General features: G+C 50.1%; 1 protein-coding gene across 1 annotated transcript; it reads left to right on the forward strand.

Annotated features, from left to right (window-relative positions):
- Positions 1 to 84: 84 nt before the first annotated feature.
- Positions 85 to 15,448, forward strand: LOC308457901 (uncharacterized protein; the record flags this gene model as incomplete). Its single annotated transcript, XM_080972122.1, has 3 exons — positions 85 to 249; positions 2,335 to 2,386; positions 4,751 to 15,448. The coding sequence occupies 3 exons, from the start codon at positions 85 to 87 to the stop codon at positions 14,404 to 14,406; spliced, it is 9,873 nt and encodes a 3,290-aa protein (XP_080828248.1). The 3' UTR covers positions 14,407 to 15,448.
- Between the last annotated feature and the right edge of the window lie 7,393 nt (positions 15,449 to 22,841).

The following is a 22,841-nucleotide window of genomic DNA, read 5'->3' on the forward strand; positions in this document are numbered from 1 at the left end:
GTGATGTTCTTTAGAATGCAGCTGTAGCCAATGCAGGAGGAGCGCCATTGTCTGGGAGAACCATGCTTCCGTTGTCTGTGGGGCATGTCCACATGGAGAATCCTCAACTTGGCCCTCATCTTCCTCACCAAAAGGATCCAGGGTGGCTCCTTCCTGAGGCGCATCAGACTTGGCAGCATGTGGAGGAGAATCTTCTCTTTCTCTGTGGGATGGGAAACTGCTGTGACTCCCGCCTCCGTAGCACAAGAAGTGAGCAAGTTATTATTATGATTTGCTGTATTTGTTCTACCATGTCCGGGGCAAACCAAAGCAACTTACAGCCAAGCAAACAACCAGGCAGCCCTGCCAATGGTTACATTAAATCAAGGAGAAAAAAATGCATTAAAAACATCCCGTCCACTTCTAAACTGCCACAGATACAGTAGCTAAAGGCCAAAGGCCTGGTTATGGAGGAAGGCTTTCGTCTGTCCCCTAAATATATGTAATGAAGGCACCAGGTAAGGTTCCCCAGGAGAGCATTCCACAAATGGGAATCCGCCGCAGAAATGGCCCATTTTCACGCTTTGCCAGCCCCTGGACCTCCCATGGAGGAGGCACATAAAGAAGAGCCTCAGGTGAGTGCCCAGGTAGGTACATATGGAGAGTGGCACTTCTCAGGGTACTGTGGTCCTGAGCCTTTTAAGGCTTTATACGTCAAAATTTGATTTGGGCGCAGAAACTAATTGGCAGCCGGTGCGGTTGGGCCAGGATTGGCATTATGTGCTCAAAGCGTCTTGACTGTGAGCAACCTGGCTGCTGAATCCTGCACCAGCTGAAGTCTCTGAGGCGTCTTCAGAGGCAGCCCCACGTATAACACATTGCAGTCGCTCCTCTCTCTCTGGCTGGCCCACCGAGGGCAAGGACCAAGGGCCCCTGTTTGTGAGATAGTCTGGCCATCTGAAGGTGACTCACACCACACGGCCCATTCCACTTCAAAGGTCATCAGCCACTAGTGTCCCAAGGTGATGACATCGCGACAGCACTGTGGTGACATCATTTTGGTGTAAGCGGTTTGTTAACAGGTCAGCTCAGTGCACCAAGCATATTGTGATACATCCTTTTGCTCTGGATGAACTTACAGAAATATGGGCCTTTCCCTCTTGCCTTCATCAAGCATCCCTTGCCAGTGTTATCCTCTCTGATGCTCTGTGGTTTCAGCTTGATCCATGCATGTTGACCCAAAACATTCCCTCCTCATGGCTCTGATCCTGGGAGTCTCCTCCATAAGTTCCTACACTGGTTTTCTGTCCACTTCTGAATCCAGCATATAGTCCTGGTCCTTGAAAGCTCCTCTACCCCCCCCCCCCCCCATATTCTGAGAAATTCTTTCCCATGGCCTTTGCTTTTTCAGCTCTACCACCCTCACGTCACCACCAGTGGTCTTCCTGCTCTCTCAGAAGAAGCACCTATCTCTCCCTTTCCCCTTCTTATGCTTCAAACGGCCTGCTGGTCCCAAGACACCTGTCTGATGAGGCTCAGAACAGGAATCAGCTCAGACCCCAGATGGGGGCCATTGATGAAGAACCTTCCCAGTGGATGATTTCATAATGCAAGATGGCAGGCCCCTATCTTGGGAACAGGCTCCAGGGCTCGGTGGAGGGCTGGACTGGGACTAGCACAGGCAGAGTACAAAAGATTAAAATGTTCTATAGCCTGTAAACAGAAAAGAGTCTTCACAGAACAGTAGTATTGGAAGGGTCTCCCAAAGGTCCTCTAGTCCAACCCCCTGCGACGCAGCAATCTCAGCTAAAGCAGCCATGACAAATGGCCATCCAACCTCTGCTTTAAAACCTCAGAGGAAGGAAAACCCACAGCTTCCCAATGGAGTCCTTTCCACTGTTGAACAGCTCTTACCATCAGAACGTTCTTCCTCAGGTTGAGTCAGAATCTCATTTCTTGCAGTTTTAGTCCACTGGCTCCAGGTCCTCCAGAGCAGGAGAAAACAAGCTTGCTCCATCTGCCCTGTGACAACCCTTCAGATACTTGAAGTTGGCTATCGTACCACCTCCCAGTCTCCTCTTCTCCAGGCTAAACATACCCAGCTCCCTCAACCGCTCCTCATAAGGCTTGGTTTCCAGACCCTTGACCATCTTAGTGCCCCCCCAACACCTTTATTGCTGGGCTGATTCTGCATAGTGGCTCTGTTGTTTCCCCAGCTTCATCGTGGTTTTAATTTTTAAATGACTTTCAAGTGCATGGGTTGGGGAGTCCTGAGCCTGTGACTCCAGAAAGCAGGAAGATCAGGGACACCCCCTTCCTCCTGAGTAACTTTGCTGCCTCCTCTCTTCCTGGCAGGATCCTCTGGAAAGAAGAGACCAGCCCCAGGCAAATGTTGACAAAGGAGAAGGTAAGGCATACAGGCAGGAGCCACATTCTAGGGATCTGTACACCCAGAGGGACCAGCCAGAACTTCTAGCTCTGCTCCGCTGTCAGACGCAGCAGCGTCTCTCTGAATGATGCCCATTGCTGGGAATGGCAGGCGGGCCAAATGCTGCTGCTCTCAGGCCCTCTTCTGGAATTCCCTTTGGGTGGCCACTGGGACAACAAAATGAGATGCCCCCTCTATGGGCTGATCCAGCTGCAAGGCTCTTCTTGTGACTTGCAGGAAGCCCACCAGCAAGTCAAGTGGGCTTTTGATTGTACTGTTGGATGAGCACTTTAGATAACTTCCATTCTGTGTGCTGTTTTCCCCTTTGGCTTTTAATTGCTTTTAAGATGCTTGCATCTCATCTTGTTGCTAAGTCCCTTGGCATGCCAGTCATAATCACGACCATTGCATTCTCCTTCAGGTGTTGCCCCACAACTGGTATTGAAAGGGCTACTGTCACTGATCCATAGGCTTGCAGAGTTGGAAGGGACCCTGAGTGTCATCTAGTCCAAATTCCTGCAATGCAACAATATGCAGCTATCCTATACAGGGATTGAACCTGCAACCTTAGTATTATCAGCACCATGCTCTAGTCATTTGAGCGAACAAGGTCATCCTGGAGACAGAATGCGGCCATTGTGACTAGCAGCCATTTATCTCCTTATCATCCAGTAATTTGCTGAGCTCCCTTCTAAAGCTGTCCGGCCACTGTGAAAACAGGACGCTCTGGGATTACCTTTGGGGTAGCTCAGTCGGTAGAGCATGAGGCTCTTAATCTCAGGGTTGTGGGTTCGAGCCACACATTGGGCGAAAGATTCCTGCCTTGCAGGGAGTTGGACCAGATGTGATCCTTTTCAACCATACAGATCTATGATTCTATGATGCTGGAATGTTGCAGGTGTTCTGCTTGTGCTTTTTATGCTTAGCATAAGCCCCCTGGGAGCTGCAGCAGCTGCTGACCTCCGTGTTTTGACGGGAGCATTTTCCAGACACTGCATGGAGAATCCTCATTTGGGAGGCATAAAGCAGCGTTGGTGTGTCGCATGAGGTGATGTCTGTGTGGGATGTGATCCATGAGAGGAAGTCAAGCACAACATTCCTTGAAATGCTAGAGAACATACGCAAGGGAATGTTTGGTCCAGACAGTTGAAACTTCCTGTTCCTCCTGGTTGGAGCATCCTTCCTTTTGCATGTGATAGAAGGTGGGCGTGACCTCACCTGTCCAGGTAACAAAAGGACGAGTCACGCAGCACACCTCTCTCTTTTTGACTTCCTTCTTCGTTTGACCAGCTTCTAGCTGGGACTGCTCTGCTAGCTTTCAGCTAGCAGTAGAACTGGGATTATTCCCCCATATGGGTAGATCCACATGAAAATATTTGTAACCAAGTCTGCCTTCAGGGATCCTACTGTGAACTGATGTAAGTAAACTTCTTTTACTGACTTCTTTATTCTTTTACTGGCTTCTTTATTCTTTTAAGAGTGATTCAAGGGAACTTACCAGGAACATACAATTCTATCTGAGACAGATTGTATAATAGTGAGAGGCTCACACGAGCCTGCAACCAGCTATCTGTTGTGCATATAAAAGGGGGAAAAGTAACTGCTATATAAAAGAACTTGCTAGCGCAAGTTAAGAAGGATATTAATAAACAATATATCCTCTCCTGCCACCCTCAGCATTCCCACAGTCTGCTGTAGCAGCATTTCCTGGCACTGAAAACATAGCCCAGGTGTGGCAGGTCTGCAGAATTGCAGAACTGTAGCATTGGAAGAGACCTCCAGAGGTCATCTAAGCCAACCCCCTGCAATGCAGGAATTGTCCGTACACCCTTTAGAGCCCTCGTCTTCAGCACCTGCATGGGCTGGGTGTCGGGAGCACCTTCACTGACTCTCCGATCACACAAACGCAGAAACAGCAGAGCACAGCGTTCCTCTGGAGCAGGTCCTGGTGCAGTGAACTCACATTTGCTGTTGTGAGCACCTCAATAGTAGCAGAGTAATGGAAGCGAAACAGTGGAGGTTTTGTTGCATACCTAATTTTATAACTACTGATTAAACAAAAGAAAAGAACATAATGGACATGCACGAGAGAGTCAGCTCTCTCATACTGCCACCTAGCCTCTAGACAGATCAAAGAAAAACCAGCAGAGTGCTAGGGAGGGAAGTCTGGAAGAGTGGTTTCTGCTCCCTCCTTTCTCTGATACAGAAAGTAAAACAGACATGATCCGGTGACCTTTGCAATGGGAGGGATGAAAATACCGACAGGAATCGCAGGTGTATATGGCAGGAAAGCGGCTCTGGGTCTGGAGGAAAGCTGACCGGTGCCTTCCTGTCTCTTTGCAGGCCCCAGAGTCCGGCAGAGGGAAACGGTGACTTGGCAGCTGCTAGACAGGACCAGCCCCAGCATCTCCATCCGCAGGTTGCTGTGTGACAACGCAGCCTGTCCCTTGTGCGCCTGCACCGCTACGGAGGCCGAGCGGCTGGCCCAACGAAGCCACCCGGCGGGGTTGCCCACCTCCTCTTACATAGAGCGCTCCAGCCTGCCAGCCATTCCTGTCCTGGGGGGAAGAGCTACCTTTCCGCGGAGCAGAAGCAACCCTGCCCCTAACCCTGGGGGCCTCAGTCCAGGCCTGGAAGCAGCCCCCTTGCCCTGGAAGGGGCAGCACCCTCACAGCCGCAAGGAGCAGCAGGAGGAGCCGCCCTGTTTGCATCCCCGCCACCCTGCAAGCAGCCTTCATTTCCAGGGCCCCAGCTCGTCAGCCCTATGGCCAGGCCCTCCACACTCCCAGCCCCACAGCCCGGCTGCCCCTTGGTGCAAAACAGGCCCTGGCAGTTCTGATGACAACAAAGAGTTGGGAGACCAAGAAGACCACCCCAGGACCTCTTCTAGACCACCTGAGCCGTCTTCCACCAGCTCCTCTTCCAGCCTGTCCTCCTCACCCGTCCGTAGCCAAGACAGGGGCAGGCTTTGGGGGCTGCATGAAGCCCCCCTTCCTAAGCAGGAAAAATATGAAACCTCCTCTCCGAGTGAGAGCAATGCCTCTTCCGAGAGCGAGGAAGAGGATGGTCAGGGTGGGCATTTTCTTCCTCAACGAAGAAGGTACAGTCATTCTTGGCCCCTGAAGGCCTCACCTGGGTCTCACAAGCATCAGAGGCGCAAATTTGCTTCTGTGGACACTCCTTTCATGTCCAATGTGGCACGCATGACCTTGGAGTTGCACTTGGTTGTGAAGAGGCTTCAGCACGACCTGGGGCTGCCCTTGAGCCTCCTCAAGACCTCTTTGCCTCCTGCCCCAGACCCCACATTTCTGGGGTCCACAAAGAGGGAGGCGGATGCAGTGACAAGGCCTCAGGATCTCCCCTTCGTGGCTGTGGCCAGCAGTAAGAGGCTGAAACAGCACGTGAAGAGAGTGACTTTCCGCAGGCATCAGGGGCTACCAAGGGGAGCCCAGAGGACCTTCTGGCACAGGAAGACGGTCTCTCATCACATGATAGACAAGATCTCCTCTACATCCACGGAAGAGGAAGGCCTAGGAGGAGTCAAGCACCCGAGGGCAGAAGAACCACACCAGCACGCTCCCCACCTCATCTCCACAGCTGGGGGTGGCACCCTCCAATCTGCCCTATATTCCCTAACTGACCCCCAAGCTGATGCCATGAAGAAGTTGTTCGAGAATGGGCTGGAGGCATTTTCTGAACACATGGGGGATTTCTCGGAAACGGCCTCCCCAGGCGTGAAGAAACTACCCCTCCCCAAGCTGAGCCCACGGCAAAGGAGCCACCCTCAGCCGCGCTGTGGGCCAAGCCTGGGTCTCTGGAGGAAGGCGTATTGTGTGGACGTGAACATCAGGAGCAAATACCTCCAGTCCTATACCCAGAAGGTGCCCAGTGCTTTGGAGCTGGCAACCACACCACCTCAGAGGCATCCCGCCACTGAATTTGGGCATGTGGAAGAGCCCTTTTTGCCCCACTGTGCACAGCAGCAGCTGGAATCCCACCTCGCCAGGAAGAAGGCTGAGCCCCAAGAGGACCAGCCCAGCCTGGTGCAGTGGTCCTTGCAGCAGTTTGTCCCACCTCCACTACAAGAGCCCTGCTTGTTCCCCATGCTGTCCTGGCGAGTGGAAGGGGAGGTCCTCCCTGACAGCTCCCTGCCCACCTTCATCACCCTGGAGACCACGAGGCAGATGGACGGCCACATCAGGAGCAAGATCCCAGAGAGGCAGCGGGGCCTTCCCAAGAGGGTGACGGCATCTCAGCAGCACACAGTCAGACCGTGCTCCCCTCTGCCTGCAGAGACACCCAGGGGTTTAGAGAAGGCCTCAGAGTCCACCCAATGGGAGAGGGGATTGAGACAGCCACTGCTTGCAGAGGCACCAAGTCCAGAGCACCCTCCAAACTCAGAACTACAGAGATACGTGGCCAAAACGGTTCTGGAAATTCAACTGAAACTGTTTGACCCTGTACAGCATTTGTCTCAGGCCCCTGATGGCCATCTCAGGAGGCCTGAACTGCCTGGGTTGACACTCGCCCAGCGGCCACGATCCCAAAAGCTTCCGTTTGTGGAGCAGGCAGTCCTGGACCACCTGGAGCTCAACGTCACCCGCAAAGACTTGTCCCGCCAGTGGGGGCTGCCTACACTCTATGGAAAGTCCCTCTCTCTCCAGCTCCAGAAGGCCTCAGCTCAGGCCCCCTCTCCTCCCTCATCCAGCAAGGGCGCCATGCTTGACTTTGCCTCAGTGGACACTCCGTTCCTCAGCCAAGGAACCCGGGAGGAGCTCGAGTGGCACGTGAGGGAGAAGAAGCTGCAGCACTTTTGGGAGCTGCCAGGCCTTGTCAAGAGATCCCTCCACTCCCTTTCCCCAGATGCCCCCCATTTGCGGACACGTGGGCATGTGGAGGTGACCGTCCTCCTGGCTGACAAGGTCCCCTTCCTCAGCAATGCCACCCTGCAAGAGCTGGAGAGGAACGTGCGGAAGAGAGTCTTGCTCCAGCGATGGTGCTTGCCCAGGAGGGTCCTTGAATCTCTCAGGACGTTTTACCCAGAGGTTGGGGTTGGGGGAGGCACAGACCAGAGGTCCAGGAAAATGAGGATGGTGGTGGCTTCCTCCCCATGGGGTCATCTTAGGCCCCCTCTGCTGCCTGCTAGAGACACACGGAAGGTGACGTTCCACCTAGGCAAGAAGTGTGCGGCGGCACAGCTGGGGCTCCTGCCTGCCTTGACCAGGCCTTCTGGACAAAGCACGCCCCCCTCTGTGAGGCAGCCCCTCCCCAAGCTCATCCTGCCCAGCCAGAAGCCCCCCCAGGCCCGCAGCCACTTCCTGCCCTCCCAGAGGCCAGAAGACATAGGCCAAATTGAACTGGCCATACGGCGCAACCACTTAATGTCCCTCTGGGGACTGGGCACCCACTATGTAGAAGCTCTGGGTGGGGTGGTGTCCAGGCCGTCCTTGCAGCCTCCCGGGCCCGAAAGAGCACCCGTGTTTGTGGAATCCGAGACACTGTTTCTTTCAGTCCTGGACCGAGAGGCCTTGGAGCTGCACGTCAACAAGAAGGTGATCCAGCATGAATGGGGCCTCCCTGGCCTTGTCCAGAGGTCTCTGGCAGGCTTTTCAGGTGGGGCTCATTCACCGCAGATCCCACACGTGGCAATGGTGGACCTCCAGATAAGGCAACAGGGGCTGTCATTCCTTCCAGCTGGTGTTTGTGACTGTCTGGAGAAGCATATCCAAAAAAGGAAGCTCCACCAGCAATGGGGCTTGCCCAGGAGGGTCCTTCAGTCCCTGAGATCATTGGGTCTATGGCCTGAGACAGCAGTCCTGGGAGAGGAAGCCCCGAGGCCTCGTCTTCCACCACTAGGCAGAAGCCGGAGGAAAGAGTCTTGGGTCGGGGAAGAGTTGGATGTTCAGGGGGCTGGAAGGACAAGGGCTGGCTCTCTTCCACCAATGACTCAGCTCCTCAGCACATCTGGACCAAAGGTCTGGGAGAAGATGCAGCTCCCCTTTCTTAAGAAGTGTGTGGAGTTTTCCCCAGATGTTGTAAGAGAGTCTTGCCAAGGTGCGCCGGTGTCTTGGAGGCCACCCCTCCTCAAGCCAGCCTCCCGAGGCCACTGGACCCCACAACCACGCAGCAAGTTCCTGCCATTTATACGGCCAGCGGAGGTGGACCAGGTGGAGTTGGCCATCCTACGCAATCACTTGGCATCCCTTTGGGGGCTGGACAGAAACTACGTAGTGACTGTGGGTGCCCTGAAGCCCAAGCTGCCCTCCAGGCCCCCGAGAGACATGGATGTGGAGTTCTTAGAGGAGCCGACGCCATTTCTTGAAGCCCAGGTCAGAGAGAGCTTAGAGCTGCACATTCGAACAAAGAGGATCCAGCATCAGTGGGGTCTCCCAGGCCTCATCCAGAAATCTCTGGTGGGCTTCATGCAAAGGGCTCCCCCACCGCCCAGCCCCCAAAGGTCTGAAGTCCACATCCATGTTCTTCGGCAGGAGCCATCCTTGCTCCTTCCGCGAAACATCTTCAGGAGCTTAGAATTCCACATTCAGAGGCTGGAGATCCAGCGACGGTGGAGGCTGCCTAGGAGGGTTCTGGAGTCTATCAGGCAACTTTGCCCTGAGTTTGGGAGCAGTACCTTTGGCCTGGGAAGGGCTGGGTACAGGAAAGACCACCCCCACTGTCCTGACTGTGGGATGGTTCCTGAACTGTCAGAAGTCAGGACGGGAATGGGCTGGAACACACTATGGCAAGGTCAAGTCATGGACGAGTTGCAGCTCCACTTGGCGAAGAAGAACCTGGAGGTGAAGCTGAGGGACTCCCAAGATTTTACCAGCCTCCCTTGGGCATGGGCGCACCTCTCCCCCAGGCAACCCCTCCCCAAGGTGATCCCTCCTGGCTTCATGCTGCACCAGCCTCGTTGCTCCTCTTGGCCCCACTTCCCCATGGGTGACGTCAAGCAAGTGGACCTGGCTGTTCAGGGCAGGCATCTGGCATCCCTGTGGGGAGATATGGGAACGGATGACATGGAGTATCTGAGCAGGATGGTGCCCGGGCCATTCACTGAGCCCCTGGGATCTAGGAAAAGGCCCGTCATTGAGTTCAAGGAGGCACAAACACTGTTCCTTCGGGACCGGGAAAGAGAAGCCTTAGAAGTTCATGTCATGAAGAAGAAGCTCCACCATGCATGGGGCTTCCCAGGACTTGTCCAGAAATCACTGAGGGCCTTTGTAGGAGACTTTCCCCTCCTGCCCACCCCCCAAAGAACCAAGGTGGTTCAGGTTCACATCGTTCAACAAGAGCCAATTTTCCTACCTCAAGAAATCTGCAGCCGCTTAGAGTTTCACATGCGTAAGAGGAATCTCCAACACCAGTGGGGGTTGCCCAAGAGGGTGGCCCAGTCCCTTCAGCTGCTGTCATCGGCTGATGCGCCAGTAGGAAAAGGTCTGAGGTCTTGTCTGGATGAGATCTGGCCCAGCTCTGGGAGTGCTCCAGTACGGTGGGCTGTGGGCACAGAGCAGGACGCCTGCAGAAGAAGAGGAGTGGCCAGCCCCACACAAAATGCAGCTCCTCCACTCCCCACACTGGAGTCCAAGAGCTTGAGGGCAATGTGGTTTCACCTAGCTAAGAAACATATGGAGCTCCAGTTTGGGGTTTCCCCAGCTGCTGCTGCTGCTGCTGGGGTCTCTGAGCTACCTGCACACCTCCTTTTAGGACAACCCCTTCCCAAGCTGATCCTTGCTGGCCAAGGGACCTTGTGGCCTCGTGGCATGACCATGACTATTATGCCCACAGAAGATATTGCCCGGCTTGAGTTGGCTGTCCAGCGCTGTCATTTGGGGGGTCTTGTTGGTGACAGAAGCATGACTACAGAGAGGAACAAGGAAACGAACATCTCTGATGGGAACCTGCATTCTCCTAGTGAAGCAGACATCACGGATGACCAATGGCAGGGCAGGGAGGAAGTGAGTGGTGGGATATCACGAGCCGAAGAGAATGAGGGCATAGCTGCAGAGAGCCCAGAGGAGGCCACAAAGGAAGAAAAGACTGGTGCTCAGAGTCCACAGCTGGAAGAATGGGTTGGCGAGAACCCAAATGCTACAGAAGCAATAAGCACCCCTCATGTGATCACAAAGGGTAGTGGAGAAAACACAGCAGCTACCCAAACCAAACAAGTGACAGAGGAAAGAAGCAGTAGTAGCCCACAAGCCACAGAGGACGTTGCTTCTGAGAGCCCACAGCCCACAGAGGAAGCAGAGATCACTGAGGAGATCCCACAAGCCACTTCTGAAGAAATGACCACGGTTACTAGTGAGAGACCACCGGCCACAGAAACGGAAGGCATTCTTGGACCAGAGCCTCAAGATAATGTTGCTAATGGGATGCCAGAGGCCACCAAGGGTGTTGGTGGTGAAAGCCCACAGCATGCAGGGAATGGGAGTGTGGTTTATGAGATCCCACTGGCTGTAGAAGGAGTTGTGGCAGAGTGGGCTCCAAGGGCAAAGGAAGGGGAAATGAGCACATCTGAGACACAGAGTCCACAGTCTGCAGATGCCCCTTGCAAAAGCCCTCCAGCAGCAGAAGATGAAATGAGTGTGGCTGGAGAGAGTCAGGGGGTCACAGCCGTGGGCCACGCCCAGGAGGAGGAGGAGGAGGAGGAAATGATGGGTTGTGTTGGTGAGACTGGACATGCTGGAGAAGAGGGAGACAACAGAGTTCCTCCTGGGAGCCAAGAGGGGGCAGAGGAAGTAGCTGCTGCAGGTGGAAGCCCAGAGGCCATGGGGGAAAAAAGCAGCACCACTGATATGAGTTTGGAGGCTGCCGAGGAAGGGAACGTCCCCAGGGAGTGTCCATCTTCCGAAGAAGAAAGACATGCAGATGGGGAAAGGCCTTTAGCAGAAAAGGCACCAGGAGCCACTGGGGAGCAGCCACAAGCTCTGGCCCCAAAGGGAGGAGAAGGAACAAGAGGAGCCCATGAGAGGCCGCAGCTCAGAGAGAGAACAAGCGTCAAGGCGGAAAGTCCCCCGCAGGCTCCAGGAGGAGGCCAGGTCTGTGGCCAGAGCACATGGCAGGATGCCAAGTTGCATATGGCCACCCACCCTGGAAGACTGGCTGTGGCCTGCCGTTGGCGTGTTTCTGAGCAGATCCAGGACTCGCTGAAGCTGTTCCTTCGCCATTCCCAGCCCAGACTTCACAGCTACTATAAACCACTCAGGGTCTTTGGAGACCGATCTCTGGAGAACGGGAAAATGGGATCCCGCTCAGGCTTGCAGAAGAAGCCACAGGGCCACCGGACTGAACTTCAGCTTCAAGTGGGACACGGTGGGAGAATTACTTCTTGCGTAGCCTCTTCCTCTGTTTCCCCAAAACACCATCCCTCCACAGTGACCTCACTGGGAGGCAGCGGCCAGGAGAGGAAACATGGAGGGAGTTTGTCAAGGAGCCCATGTTTCAAAGGAAGGGCATTGCAGGGCTCCCCTGGGGTGAGATTCATTCTGGGCATGTCTTTGAAGGACCCAGGAACCTTTCGGGAGCCACAGGAGGAGTATGGGATCCTGCCGCCTCCCCCTCCGTCGGCTCGGCCTAAGGACTACAAGCAGGGTGTAGCAACAACCAAGCAACAGCCAAGCAGCAACCAACTTATCAACTCTTTGGAACGCAGCTCTCTGGACAGCAGTGTTGAATCAGCCCTGGAAAGTTGCATCGAAACATTGCTTTGGGATAAAGAGAAGATTTCAGAGTGGCTGGACCGCAGCCTCCGGAGAATGATGCAGAACCGCCAGCATCCAGTAGGACCAACGCCATCATCTCCATCCCCAGAAATTGCTACCCACTCTACCTGCATGGGCCACACCACCGTTTATCAGAAAAGCAGGACGTTCCCCTATAGGACGGATGCACATCAAGGTTGGCAGCAGCAGGAAGAGGCCCCCGCCATGGCCAAGGGTGCAGGAAGCAGCTCCTCCCCCTCTCCAGAAAGAAACAAAACCCAGGAAGAACCCAGTTTGTCCTTTGCGGAAAGCAGGGTGGATGTTAACCTCCCAGAACAGGAGGGCCTCCTCAAGTCTTCTGAAGGAGCAGCCAGTGGCCTGCTTGGGGCCCACATCTCCCAGAGAACTCTGGGGTCCTTCGTGCACCCGTCCCATGCCATCTCCCCACAGTCCACCTACGAGGCCATGGTGCCAGGGCTGGGCAAAGAATGCCAGGAGAGACTGAGGGGCCAGATCCATGGGGGAAAGGCCAGCCTTGGGCTGTCTGCAGCAGGTAGGGTGGGGCCACCCTTCCAGACCCAGGAGGACCACAGAGCCTTATTTGCACCCTCAGAGCCAAGGGGCTGGGCTGATGGGCAGAGAGGGGAAGTCGGCACAGGCCTGAAACCTCCTTCTCCACCCCTCAGCGTAAGCGGGAGATCTCTGGAGCAGCAGCAGCAGCAGCACAATGCTTTTCTCCAAGCTGCTGAAGGAAGCAGGAAGGCTTCATGCGAGGGTTCTGAAGCCTCAGGAGACTCCAACCAGCATCTCTCGTCCAGATGTTTTCTGGGTACTGGTGAAGAATTTCCAGCCCCTCCGTCCGACTGGTTTCACTCGGATGCAGAAGAGACAGGTGTAGAGAGGATGCCTGGAACCAGCAGCATCTCAGCCTCTGAAGGCACTTTTCTGAAGACACCACCTGACCACCCGCCAACACCGTGCCCCCTGCCAGCGGAGGACCAGTCACCCTTCAGCACAGAACAGAAGAGGGAGAGGGCCAGGCACAGGGGCAGCAAAGCCATCCACAGCAGAGAGAGCCTTGCAAGACAGGAGCCCTGCGCTGAGGATGATCAGAACGTGGGGGAGAGGCCTGGGGCGGGATCCTGCCCCAAAGCAGCTAAGGCTGTCAGAAGACCTCAGAGAGAAACGGCCTCTTCTGCCAAGGATGCGGAAAAGCGCTTGTTCCTCATCTCTGCCATCCTGGAGGGGAAACTGAACCTGAAGCACGGGCTGCACATCTGGTTGCGAAGCCAGGAAAGGCGGAGAGTAACCTGGAGTGGGGGCATCCAGCCAGGAGCCCCCACTGCCAGCTGCCTGGAGGAAGAAGAGGAGGTGGGCAAGACTGATGGGTTCAGGACTGAGCCTTGTGGGGGTGCTGAGCCTGCTGTGAAAGGGGGAGTCTCAAAGAGGCACACGGGAGCCCGTTCTGTGGTTCAGAGCGACAAGGAGGCCCGCAGAACCGGCGTTTCAGAAGCACACCATTCTCCGGCAGAGAACACAAGATCCCAGAACAGACCTGGCCTTTCCGCAAGCTCAGCCTCCAACCCACATTTTCTGGGGAGGCCCCCCAGAACGAGCCACAGCAGAGAAAGGTCCACAGGGCCAGAGAGCGCATCGGCCTCGGCTAGGAGCAGGAGCAAGGCTTCGGGTGCGAGGTCTTGTGGGGGCAAAGAGGGGAGAAGGCAGAAAACTCCCAGCCCGGGAAGGCTGTCCAGGAGGGGAGCTGGGGGCAAGGATGGGGCTTCCAGCAGCAGGAAAACGAGGCTCAGCACCAGGGGGGCGGAGAGGCCATTGAGCAGTGCCTCAAGCAGCGAGGCGCGGAGAGAGCGACCTCTGGGCCTGCAAGCGGGGACACCCCCAGGGAAAGGGGGGAGGATGCACCAGAGAGAGGCGGCAGGATCCGTTATCCGAGTGAGATTTGCGCAGCAATGTTTTCTGGGTGCGCCCAGTGGGCAAATGGGAGCTGCTTTAAGGGCGCAGCCGAAGAGCAGGGCCTTTTTCCAAAGTGGCGTTTTGGAACCGCGGCATGAGGACTGCCACGCCACAGGGGCAGGTGGACACGTAGCTCCAGAAGTGTCTCATGTTGGTGTTCCTGGGAGGAGCCACCACCCCCGGGGCTCTGCTTTCACAAGACACATGGGCAGGCGAAGCGGGGCACCCTCCGAAGATCCCTTCCACAACCTAAAGGAGAAGATTCTTTTGAGGCGCAGGGCGTTCTGGAGCTCAACAGACAGCGAGGAGGAGAATCGTGTATAGGTTTTAGGTTTTTATTATTTTATTGATTTGTAAATAATAGTCTGTGTTTTGTTTTATTTGTAAGAAAATAAAAAACCTCTGCTTTTGTTAAGATTCTCTTCCTTGGCTGGAATTTTCAGAGGGATCTTTCTGTTACATTAACTAGATATGCAAAGAATCATAGAGTTGTATAGTTGGAAGGGACCGCAAGCGTCATCCAGTTGAACCCCTACAAGGTCCCGTTCTTGATCAAATTTCCCAGTGGTAAAGGCCTCCTTCCTCTGTTGCCCTTCTGCCTCCCTCTTCCCTGAGCATTGAGCCTTCTGCCCAACATCCCTTCTTCTCGCTCAGGCTGCTGCTGCTGCTGCTTTCTATCATGTCTCTCCTCCCATTTCTTCCTCTGCCTCCTGGGTCCTCCTCTAAGCCTCTTTTGCAAGTCTTGCTGCCAACAGAACCCAGAATGTTTGTGAACATTCTGTGATGTCAAGAGCATCTCAGGCAGTTAGCAGGTGACAGGCAAGTTTTCAGTACTGGCCAACTACAAAACTCTCTCTCAAACCTTGTTGTTGTTTAGTCATTTAGTGGTGTCCGCCTCTTTGTTACCCCCTGGACCAGAGCACGCCAGGCACTCCTGTCTTCCACTGCCTCCCGCAGTCTGGCCAGACTCATGCTGGTAGCTTCGAGAACACTGTCCAACCATCTCGTCCTCTGTCGTCCCCTTCTCCTTGTGCCCTCCATCTTTCCCAACATCAGGGTCTTTTCCAGGGAGTCTTCTCTTCTCATGAGGTGGCCAAAGTATTGGAGCCTCAGCTTCACGATCTGTCCTTCCAATGAGCACTTGTAGCGTTATTGGAGTTCACCGATTGGGTCTGCATTGCTCAGGGACAGGAGGAAGGAAGTCAAAATGACACCGAGGTTGGTTCAGAGAAAGAGTTTATTCTGCTCTCCGGATAGCAGAAGGCACTTGCGCGGTGAGTCCACAGCAAGTACAAAGAAATGACAGGTTTCATGCAGTTTATATATCCTCCAGACACCCTCTCACTCCTCCCCTAGGAGCCCAACCACGTCGGCCTACGTCCACAGGTTGACATCACATATGTTCCTGCTCTGGTACTCTCAACCATAAAAGGATCTTCCTTCCTGTACTTCTTCTTTTTTTTTTTTTAAATAATATTTATTAAAGTTTCAAAAGAAAAAAAAAATCACATTAGTAAAAAAATTAACAATGAAATGGAAAAATACAAAGTAGAAAAAAAACCAGTTAAAAACAATTCCATCTTTTCCTCACTTCTTTTACGTTTACTTGTTTCCCGGACCTCCTCATACCTCCCTCTTTTGTATTCCAATTAAATTTGTTAATCCAACAATTCCTTTCCCTCCTTTTTAATCCTAATCTTTAATCTTGATATATTATATCTTTAAATTTTTACATATTAAAAACCAATTTTCCATATTCTTTTGTACCTGTACAGCTAGAAACCACTTAACTTCAATCCAACATCATTCTAACATTCATTAATTTTGCAATATTTCTGTAAATAGTCTTTAAATTTCTTCCAATCTTCTTCCACCGACTCTTCTCCCTGGTCACGGATTCTGCCAGTCATTTCCGCCAATTCCATGTAGTCCATCATTTTCATCTGCCATTCCTCCAGTGTGGGTAAATCTTGTGTCTTCCAATGCTTTGCAATGAGTATTCTTGCTGCTGTTGTAGCATACATAAAGAAAGTTCTGTCCTTTTTTAACACCGATTGGCCCACTATGCCCAGGAGAAAGGCCTCTGGTTTCTTCAAGAAGGTATATTTAAATACCTTTTTTAGTTCATTATATATCATCTCCCAGAAAGCCTTAATCTTTGGGCACGTCCACCAAAGGTGAAAAAATGTACCTTCAGTTTCTTTACATTTCCAACATTTATTATCAGGCAAATGGTAGATTTTTGCAAGCTTGACTGGGGTTATGTACCACCTGTATATCATTTTCATAATATTTTCTCTTAAGGCATTACATGCCGTAAATTTCATACCAGTGGTCCACAACTGTTCCCAGTCAGCAAACATAATATTATGCCCAACATCTTGTGCCCATTTAATCATAGCAGATTTCACCATTTCATCCTGAGTATTCCATTTCAGCAGCAAGTTATACATCTTTGACAAAATCTTCCTTCCTGTACTTCTGACCATAAAAGGATCTTCCTCTTCCTACTCTTATCTGGGAGGCAGAGGTCACCATTTCCGAGAACACACTCTGGCGTTATTCCCAGACGTGGGTCTGCGCGTCTTTGTGGTCAGCACATAAGATAAGGCACACACACATCATCCCTGCTGTACTGGAACTTGGCAAGGTCACTCATTGCCGCCACGGACTGATAAGGGAGAGAGAGCTTTGTTCTTGTTATGGATTTACTCAACGGCTTGAGTTTATGCATTTTAGCTAAGGAAAAATAGGAATTTTGGTGCAGTTTAAAACTGCCTGCACAGTCAGTTTTTGGGTTTTGGAAACCCATTCCTTCACACTCAGGGCTGATTTCCTTAAGAATGGATACGTTTGATCTTGCAGTTCATGGGACTCTCAAGAGTCTCCTCCAGCACCATAATTCAAAAGCATCCATTCTTTGGCGATCAGCCTTCTTGATGGTCCAGCTCTCACTTCCATACATCACTACTGGGAAAACCATGGCTTTAACTATATGGACCTTTGTCGGCAAGGTGATGTCTCGCTTTTTAAGATGCTATCTAGGTTTGCCATCGCCTTTCTCCGAAGGAGCAGGCGTCTTTTAATTTCGTGACTGCTGTCACCATCTGCAGTGATCATGGAGCCCAAGAGACTATTTACAGAAATATTGCAAAATTAATGAATGTTAGAATGATGTTGGATTGAAGTTAAGTGGTTTCTAGCCGTACTGGTATAAAAGAATATGGAAAAATTGGTTTCTAATATGTAAAAACTTAATGTTATAATATATCAAGATTAAAGATTAGGATTAAAAAGGAGGGAAAGGAATTGCTGGATTAACAAATTGAATTGGAATACAAAAGAGGGAGGTATGAGGAGGTCCGGGAAACAAGCAAATGTAAAAGAAGTGATGAAAAGATGGAATTGTTTTTAACTGTTTTTTCTTCTTTCTATTTTGTATTTTTCTTTTTTATTATTAACTTTCTCATTAATGTGATTTTTCTTTTTTTTGAAATTTTAATAATTTTTTTTTTTTTTTTAAAAAGATCATGGAGCCCAAGAAAGTAAAATCTCTCACTGCCTCCATTTCTTCCCCTTCTATTTGCCAGGAGGTGATGGGACCAGTGGCCATGATCTTCGTTTTTTTGATGTTGAGCTTCAGACCATATTTTGCGCTCTCCTCTTTCACCCTCATTAAAAGGTTCTTTAATTCCTCCTCACTTTCTGCCATCAAGGTTGTGTCATCTGCATATCTGAGGTTGTTGATATTTCTTCCGGCGATCTTAATTCCGGCTTGGGATTCATCTAGCCCAGCCTTTCGCATGATGAATTCTGCATATAAGTTAAATAAGCAGGGAGACAATATACAGCCTTGCCGTACTCTTTTCCCAATTTTGAACCCATCAGTTGTTCCATATCCAGTTCTAACTTTAGCTTCTTGTCCCACGTAGAGATTTCTCAGGAGACAGATGAGGTGATCAGGCACTCCCATTTCTTTAAGAACTTGCCATAGTTTGCTGTGGTCGACACAGTCAAAGGCTTTTGCATAGTCAATGAAGCAGAAGTAGATGTCTTTCTGGAACTCTCTAGCTTTCTCCATAATCCAGCGCATGTTTGCAATTTGGTCTCTGGTTCCTCTGCCTCTTCTGAATCCAGCCTGCACTTCTGGGAGTTCTCGGTCCACATACTGCTTAAGCCTGCCTTGTAGAATTTTAAGCATAACCTTGCTAGCGTGTGAAATGAGTGCAATTGTGCGGTAGTTGGAACATTCTTTGGCACTGCCCTTCTTTGGGATTGGGATGTAGACTGATCTTCTCCAATCCTCTGGCCACTGCTGAGTTTTCCAAATTTGCTGGCTTATAGAGTGTAGCACCTTAACAGCATCATCTTTTAACATTTTAAATAGTTCAGCTGGAATATCATCACTTCTACTGGCCTTGTTATTAGCAGTGCTTTCTAAGGCCCATTTGACTTCACTTTCCAGGATGTCTCGCTCAAGGTCAGCAACCACACTACCTGGGGTATACAAGACATCCATTTCTTTCTGGTATAGTTCCTCTGTGTATTCTTGCCACCTCTTCTTGATGTCTTCTGCTTCTGTTAGGTCCTTTCCACTTTTGTCTTTTATTATGGAAATCTTTGTACGAAATGTTCCTTTCATATCTCCAATTTTCTTGAACAGATCTCTGTTTTTTCCCATTCTATTCTTTTCCTCTGTTTCTTTGCATTGCTCGTTTAAGAAGGCCTTCTTTTCTCTCCTTGCTATTTTTTGGAAATCTGCATTCAATTTCCTGTATCTTTCACTATCTCCCTCGCATTTTGCTTGCCTTCTCTCCTCCGCTATTTGTAAGGCCTCGTTGGACAGCCACTTTGCTTTCTTGCATTTCCTTTTCACTGGGATGGTTTTAGTTGCTGCCTCCTGTATAATGTTATGAGCCTCCATCCATAGTTCTTCAGGCACTCTGTCCACCAAATCTAAATCCTTAAACCTGTTCCTCACTTCCACTGTGTATTCATAAGGTGTATTTGACTTAGATTGTATTTTACCAGCCCAGTGGTTTTTCCTACTTTCTTCAGTTTAAGCTTGAATTTTGCTATAAGAAGCTGATGATCTGAGCCACAGTCAGCTCCAGGTCTTGTTTTTGCTGACTGTATAGAGCTTCTCCATCTTTGACTGCAGAGAATATAATCAATCTGATTTCGATGCTGCCCATCTGGTGATGTCCATGTGTAGAGTCGTCTCTTGTGTTGTTGGAAAAGCGTGTTTGTGATGACCAGCTTGTTCTCTTGGCAGAACTCTATTACCTAGAGGACTGTAAATATAAGCATGGGCTTTCTAGATATGTTCAGGTTTTGTTTTTTTAAAGATATCTGATCTGACATGGGGTAGAACCCCACCTTAATACAAAACCACTCAAAAACTGGGCATTCCAGGAACAGATAGGAACATACTACCATATGTGGTGGTCCTGTTTAGAGATACAAAGGTTCTGGAATATGATTTATGAAGAGATAAAGAGATTGATAAAAACTACATTTAGCAAGAAACCAGAAGAATTTTTACTGGGAATGGTTTCAGATAATATTCCCAAAAATAAAACCAGGTTCTTTATGTATGTAACGTCAGCAGCAAGGGTTATAGTGGCAAAAGACTGGAAAGATAAAAATACACCCACTAAAGATGAATGGGTAGTCAAATTGTGCGAGTACTTGGAGCTTGCAAGGCTGACGGATGCAATAAGAGATAAACCTAAAAAGATGGTGAAAGAAAAATCGGAATGTTTAAATAATTATCTAGGAATAAGGGTTCATTAAGGAAGACCTGGTTATGTTTAGAATGATACCGCATAGGGAAATGTTCCGTGATACCCAGATGAGGTATTCTATGGAATGCAGATAGAGAGAATTGATAAGAATAATGATCTGTTCTGACCTTGACGGAAGCATACGATAGATGAGCCTTCTTGTGTTTTGGCTCATCTTCCTCTTTTCTTTTCTTTTCTTTTTTTCCCCCTCCCCCCCTTTCCTTTTCCTTTTTTCTTTCTCATAATGGCTTATGTTCTATGCCATGTACTTTGATATTTTTTGTAGATTTTTAGCTTTTTCATCATCATCATCATTATTATTAAGGATTTTTCTTTTGTAATTTTGGTTGTTTATATTTATCTGTATTTGTTTAAAGCAAAGTAAAAGTATTAAAAAAATTAAAAGAAAACAGAAAACTGGGCATTCCAGACTGTCTTGTCCCTGAATGTCATAAGAGGAGCCTGTGGGATTCGGCCAATGGCTCACGCAGCCCAACATCTTGTTCTCACAGTGGCCAACCAGATTCCCCTCAGAAACTCGAAAGCAGGATCCGAGCACAAGAGCTCTCTCCCCTCCTGTGGTTTCCAGCAACTGGTATCGAGAAGCATTGCTGCCCTCCAACTGGGAAGGGACAGAGTAGCCATCGACAGCCCTTCTCCTCCATGCATTCGTCTAATCTCTTTTTTAAACCACCCTTGTCTCCTGTGGGAGGGAGTGCCATAATTTTAACTATGCGCTATGTGAAGGGGGGTTGTCTTGAACCAGGTTGGATGGCCACCTGTCATGGATGCTTGAGCTGAGATTCCTGCATTGCAGGGGGTTGGACTAGATGACCCCCCGGGTCCCTTCCAACTCTACAGTTCTGTGACTCCAGGAATCTTCCAACGAGGCTGGATGTTGAATGGTGTTCCTAAGGAGGTGGCCAAGTTGGTTGGCTGTGGAGGACCTTCCAAGGCAGATTCCATCTGCCTCATGGGGGCCTCACAGAGTTTCATGAGTTAGGAAAAGTCTAATCTGTTTGGGGAAATTCAGCAAGAGTGTCTGCGATGCCAAATATCTTTCTAAGTGTGAAAGTTGGGTGTGAATTTTTTTCTCTCTTCCCCACCCCACCTCTTTCTCAAATACACACATATTGTACCCGGAGTCTGAGTCCAGTTGATTTCTCTCCCATCCACCAATAAATTGCATGTACAGTCACACCTCTTGTTATGTTTGCTTCAGGTTAAATCTTTTCAGGTTGCATCCCGCGGCAACCCGGAAGTACCGGAAAGGGATACTTCTGGGTTTCGCTGCTTGCGCATGTGCAGACACTCAAAATGACGTCACGCGCATGGGCAGAAGCGGCAAATTGCGACCCACACATGCGCAGATGTGGATTGCATTCTGCTCATGTTGCGAACGGGGCTCCGGAACAGATCCCGTTCACAACCAGAGGTACCACTGTACAGAAACAGCCATTGAATCCCTCCATTTTCTGTCTTAGTGCTTTTCAAATGGGAGGTGAGTTTTGAACATAAGCAGAGCCTGCTGGATCCGGCCAATGACTCATCTAGTCCAGCCTCCTGTTCTCACAGGGGCCAACCAGACGCCTCTTCTGGGGAACCAGGAATCAGGATTCGAACAGAAGAGCAGAACTCTCCCCGCTTGCGCTTTCCTGCAACTGGGATTCCTCCAGCTGCAGATTAAAGACGGGCAAATCTGTCTCACCTTTCTCCGCATTTCAGCATCCTAGAATTGCAGAGCTGGAAGGGACTCATTGAGCCCCACTCTCTGCCCTGCAGGAATTACAACTAAATCATCAGTTTGTGGCTTTTTTATTATGTTAAAGGCTCATGAAAATTTTATTTTTCTCATGAAAATTCATCGGCATTTTAGTGTGAATTTCTCATTATACATGTTTCTATGTGATGTTGCCTAATACATACATTTTTACAAAGCAATTTCTCCCAATAACACATTTTTCTATGCTGTTTTCACTTGTATGGATTCATAGGCACGCCCCACGCCCCCCGTACATGCATTTCTGAACACCTTGCTTAGATGGAGAAATCATGCAAATTTTAAATGGTGGTTCTGTGTTCCGGTTTTCATATTATTTTGGAAAGAGAGGGAGGTTTGCCTTTAAATGAGAACCAAACAGAATTTTTTTTCTGTTCCTAGCTGGGGTCCCATCAGAGGTCAGGGCTGCTGATTCCCAGTATCCTTTGCCCCACAAAAATCCAGAAGTGAAATGATGGCTCATCCTTCTTGTTTGCTTTACTTATTTCTCCCCTCTGTTTTACTTTTAGATGCTCTGAGATTTTTTTTTCCTTTAAAGAGCAGGATAAACATTAAAACAATGAAGTATTAACTGGCATAAATGAAGCACTTAAATATCATCTTAAAGAAAGTGGCACCATAAATCACAGCATCATGACAGGATAATTAGAATGCCAAAATAGATGGAAGATTACTCACGTCTAATGCTGATGATCTAACTAAACCTGCTTATCTTTTAACTAATCAAGAGTTGAAAATCACACCAAGTTTCCAGTTTTTCCATGGCACAAGGTGAGAAAGAAGTGAAGGCATTCATATGAATTTACATAGAATTATATAGTTGGAAGAGATCCCGGGGTCATCCAGTCCAATGTCATTTACCCCTCACAAAGCTATAATTCCCAGCACCATTAACAAACTACACTTTCCAGTATTCTTGGTGTGTGTGTGTGCTTTGAATGTGCTTTACATCTATGGCGCTAACCCAGGCACAGGCAAGCTCGGCCCTCCAGCTGTTTGGGGACTACAACTCCCATCATCCCTGACCACTGGTCCTGTTAGCTAGGGATGATGGGAGTTGTAGTCCCAAAACATCTGGAGGGGCGCATTTGCCTGTGCCTGCCCTAACCATTGCAAGTTAGCATCTTACAAGAAACCAACCATTTGCAAATGAGAGTGGTTGTACTGGAAAGAAGAGGCAACTATCCTGGAAC

The sequence above is a fragment of the Podarcis pityusensis genome, assembly GCF_964106645.2.
Source record: "Podarcis pityusensis genome assembly, chromosome: 11".
Lineage (NCBI taxonomy): Eukaryota > Metazoa > Chordata > Lepidosauria > Squamata > Lacertidae > Podarcis > Podarcis pityusensis.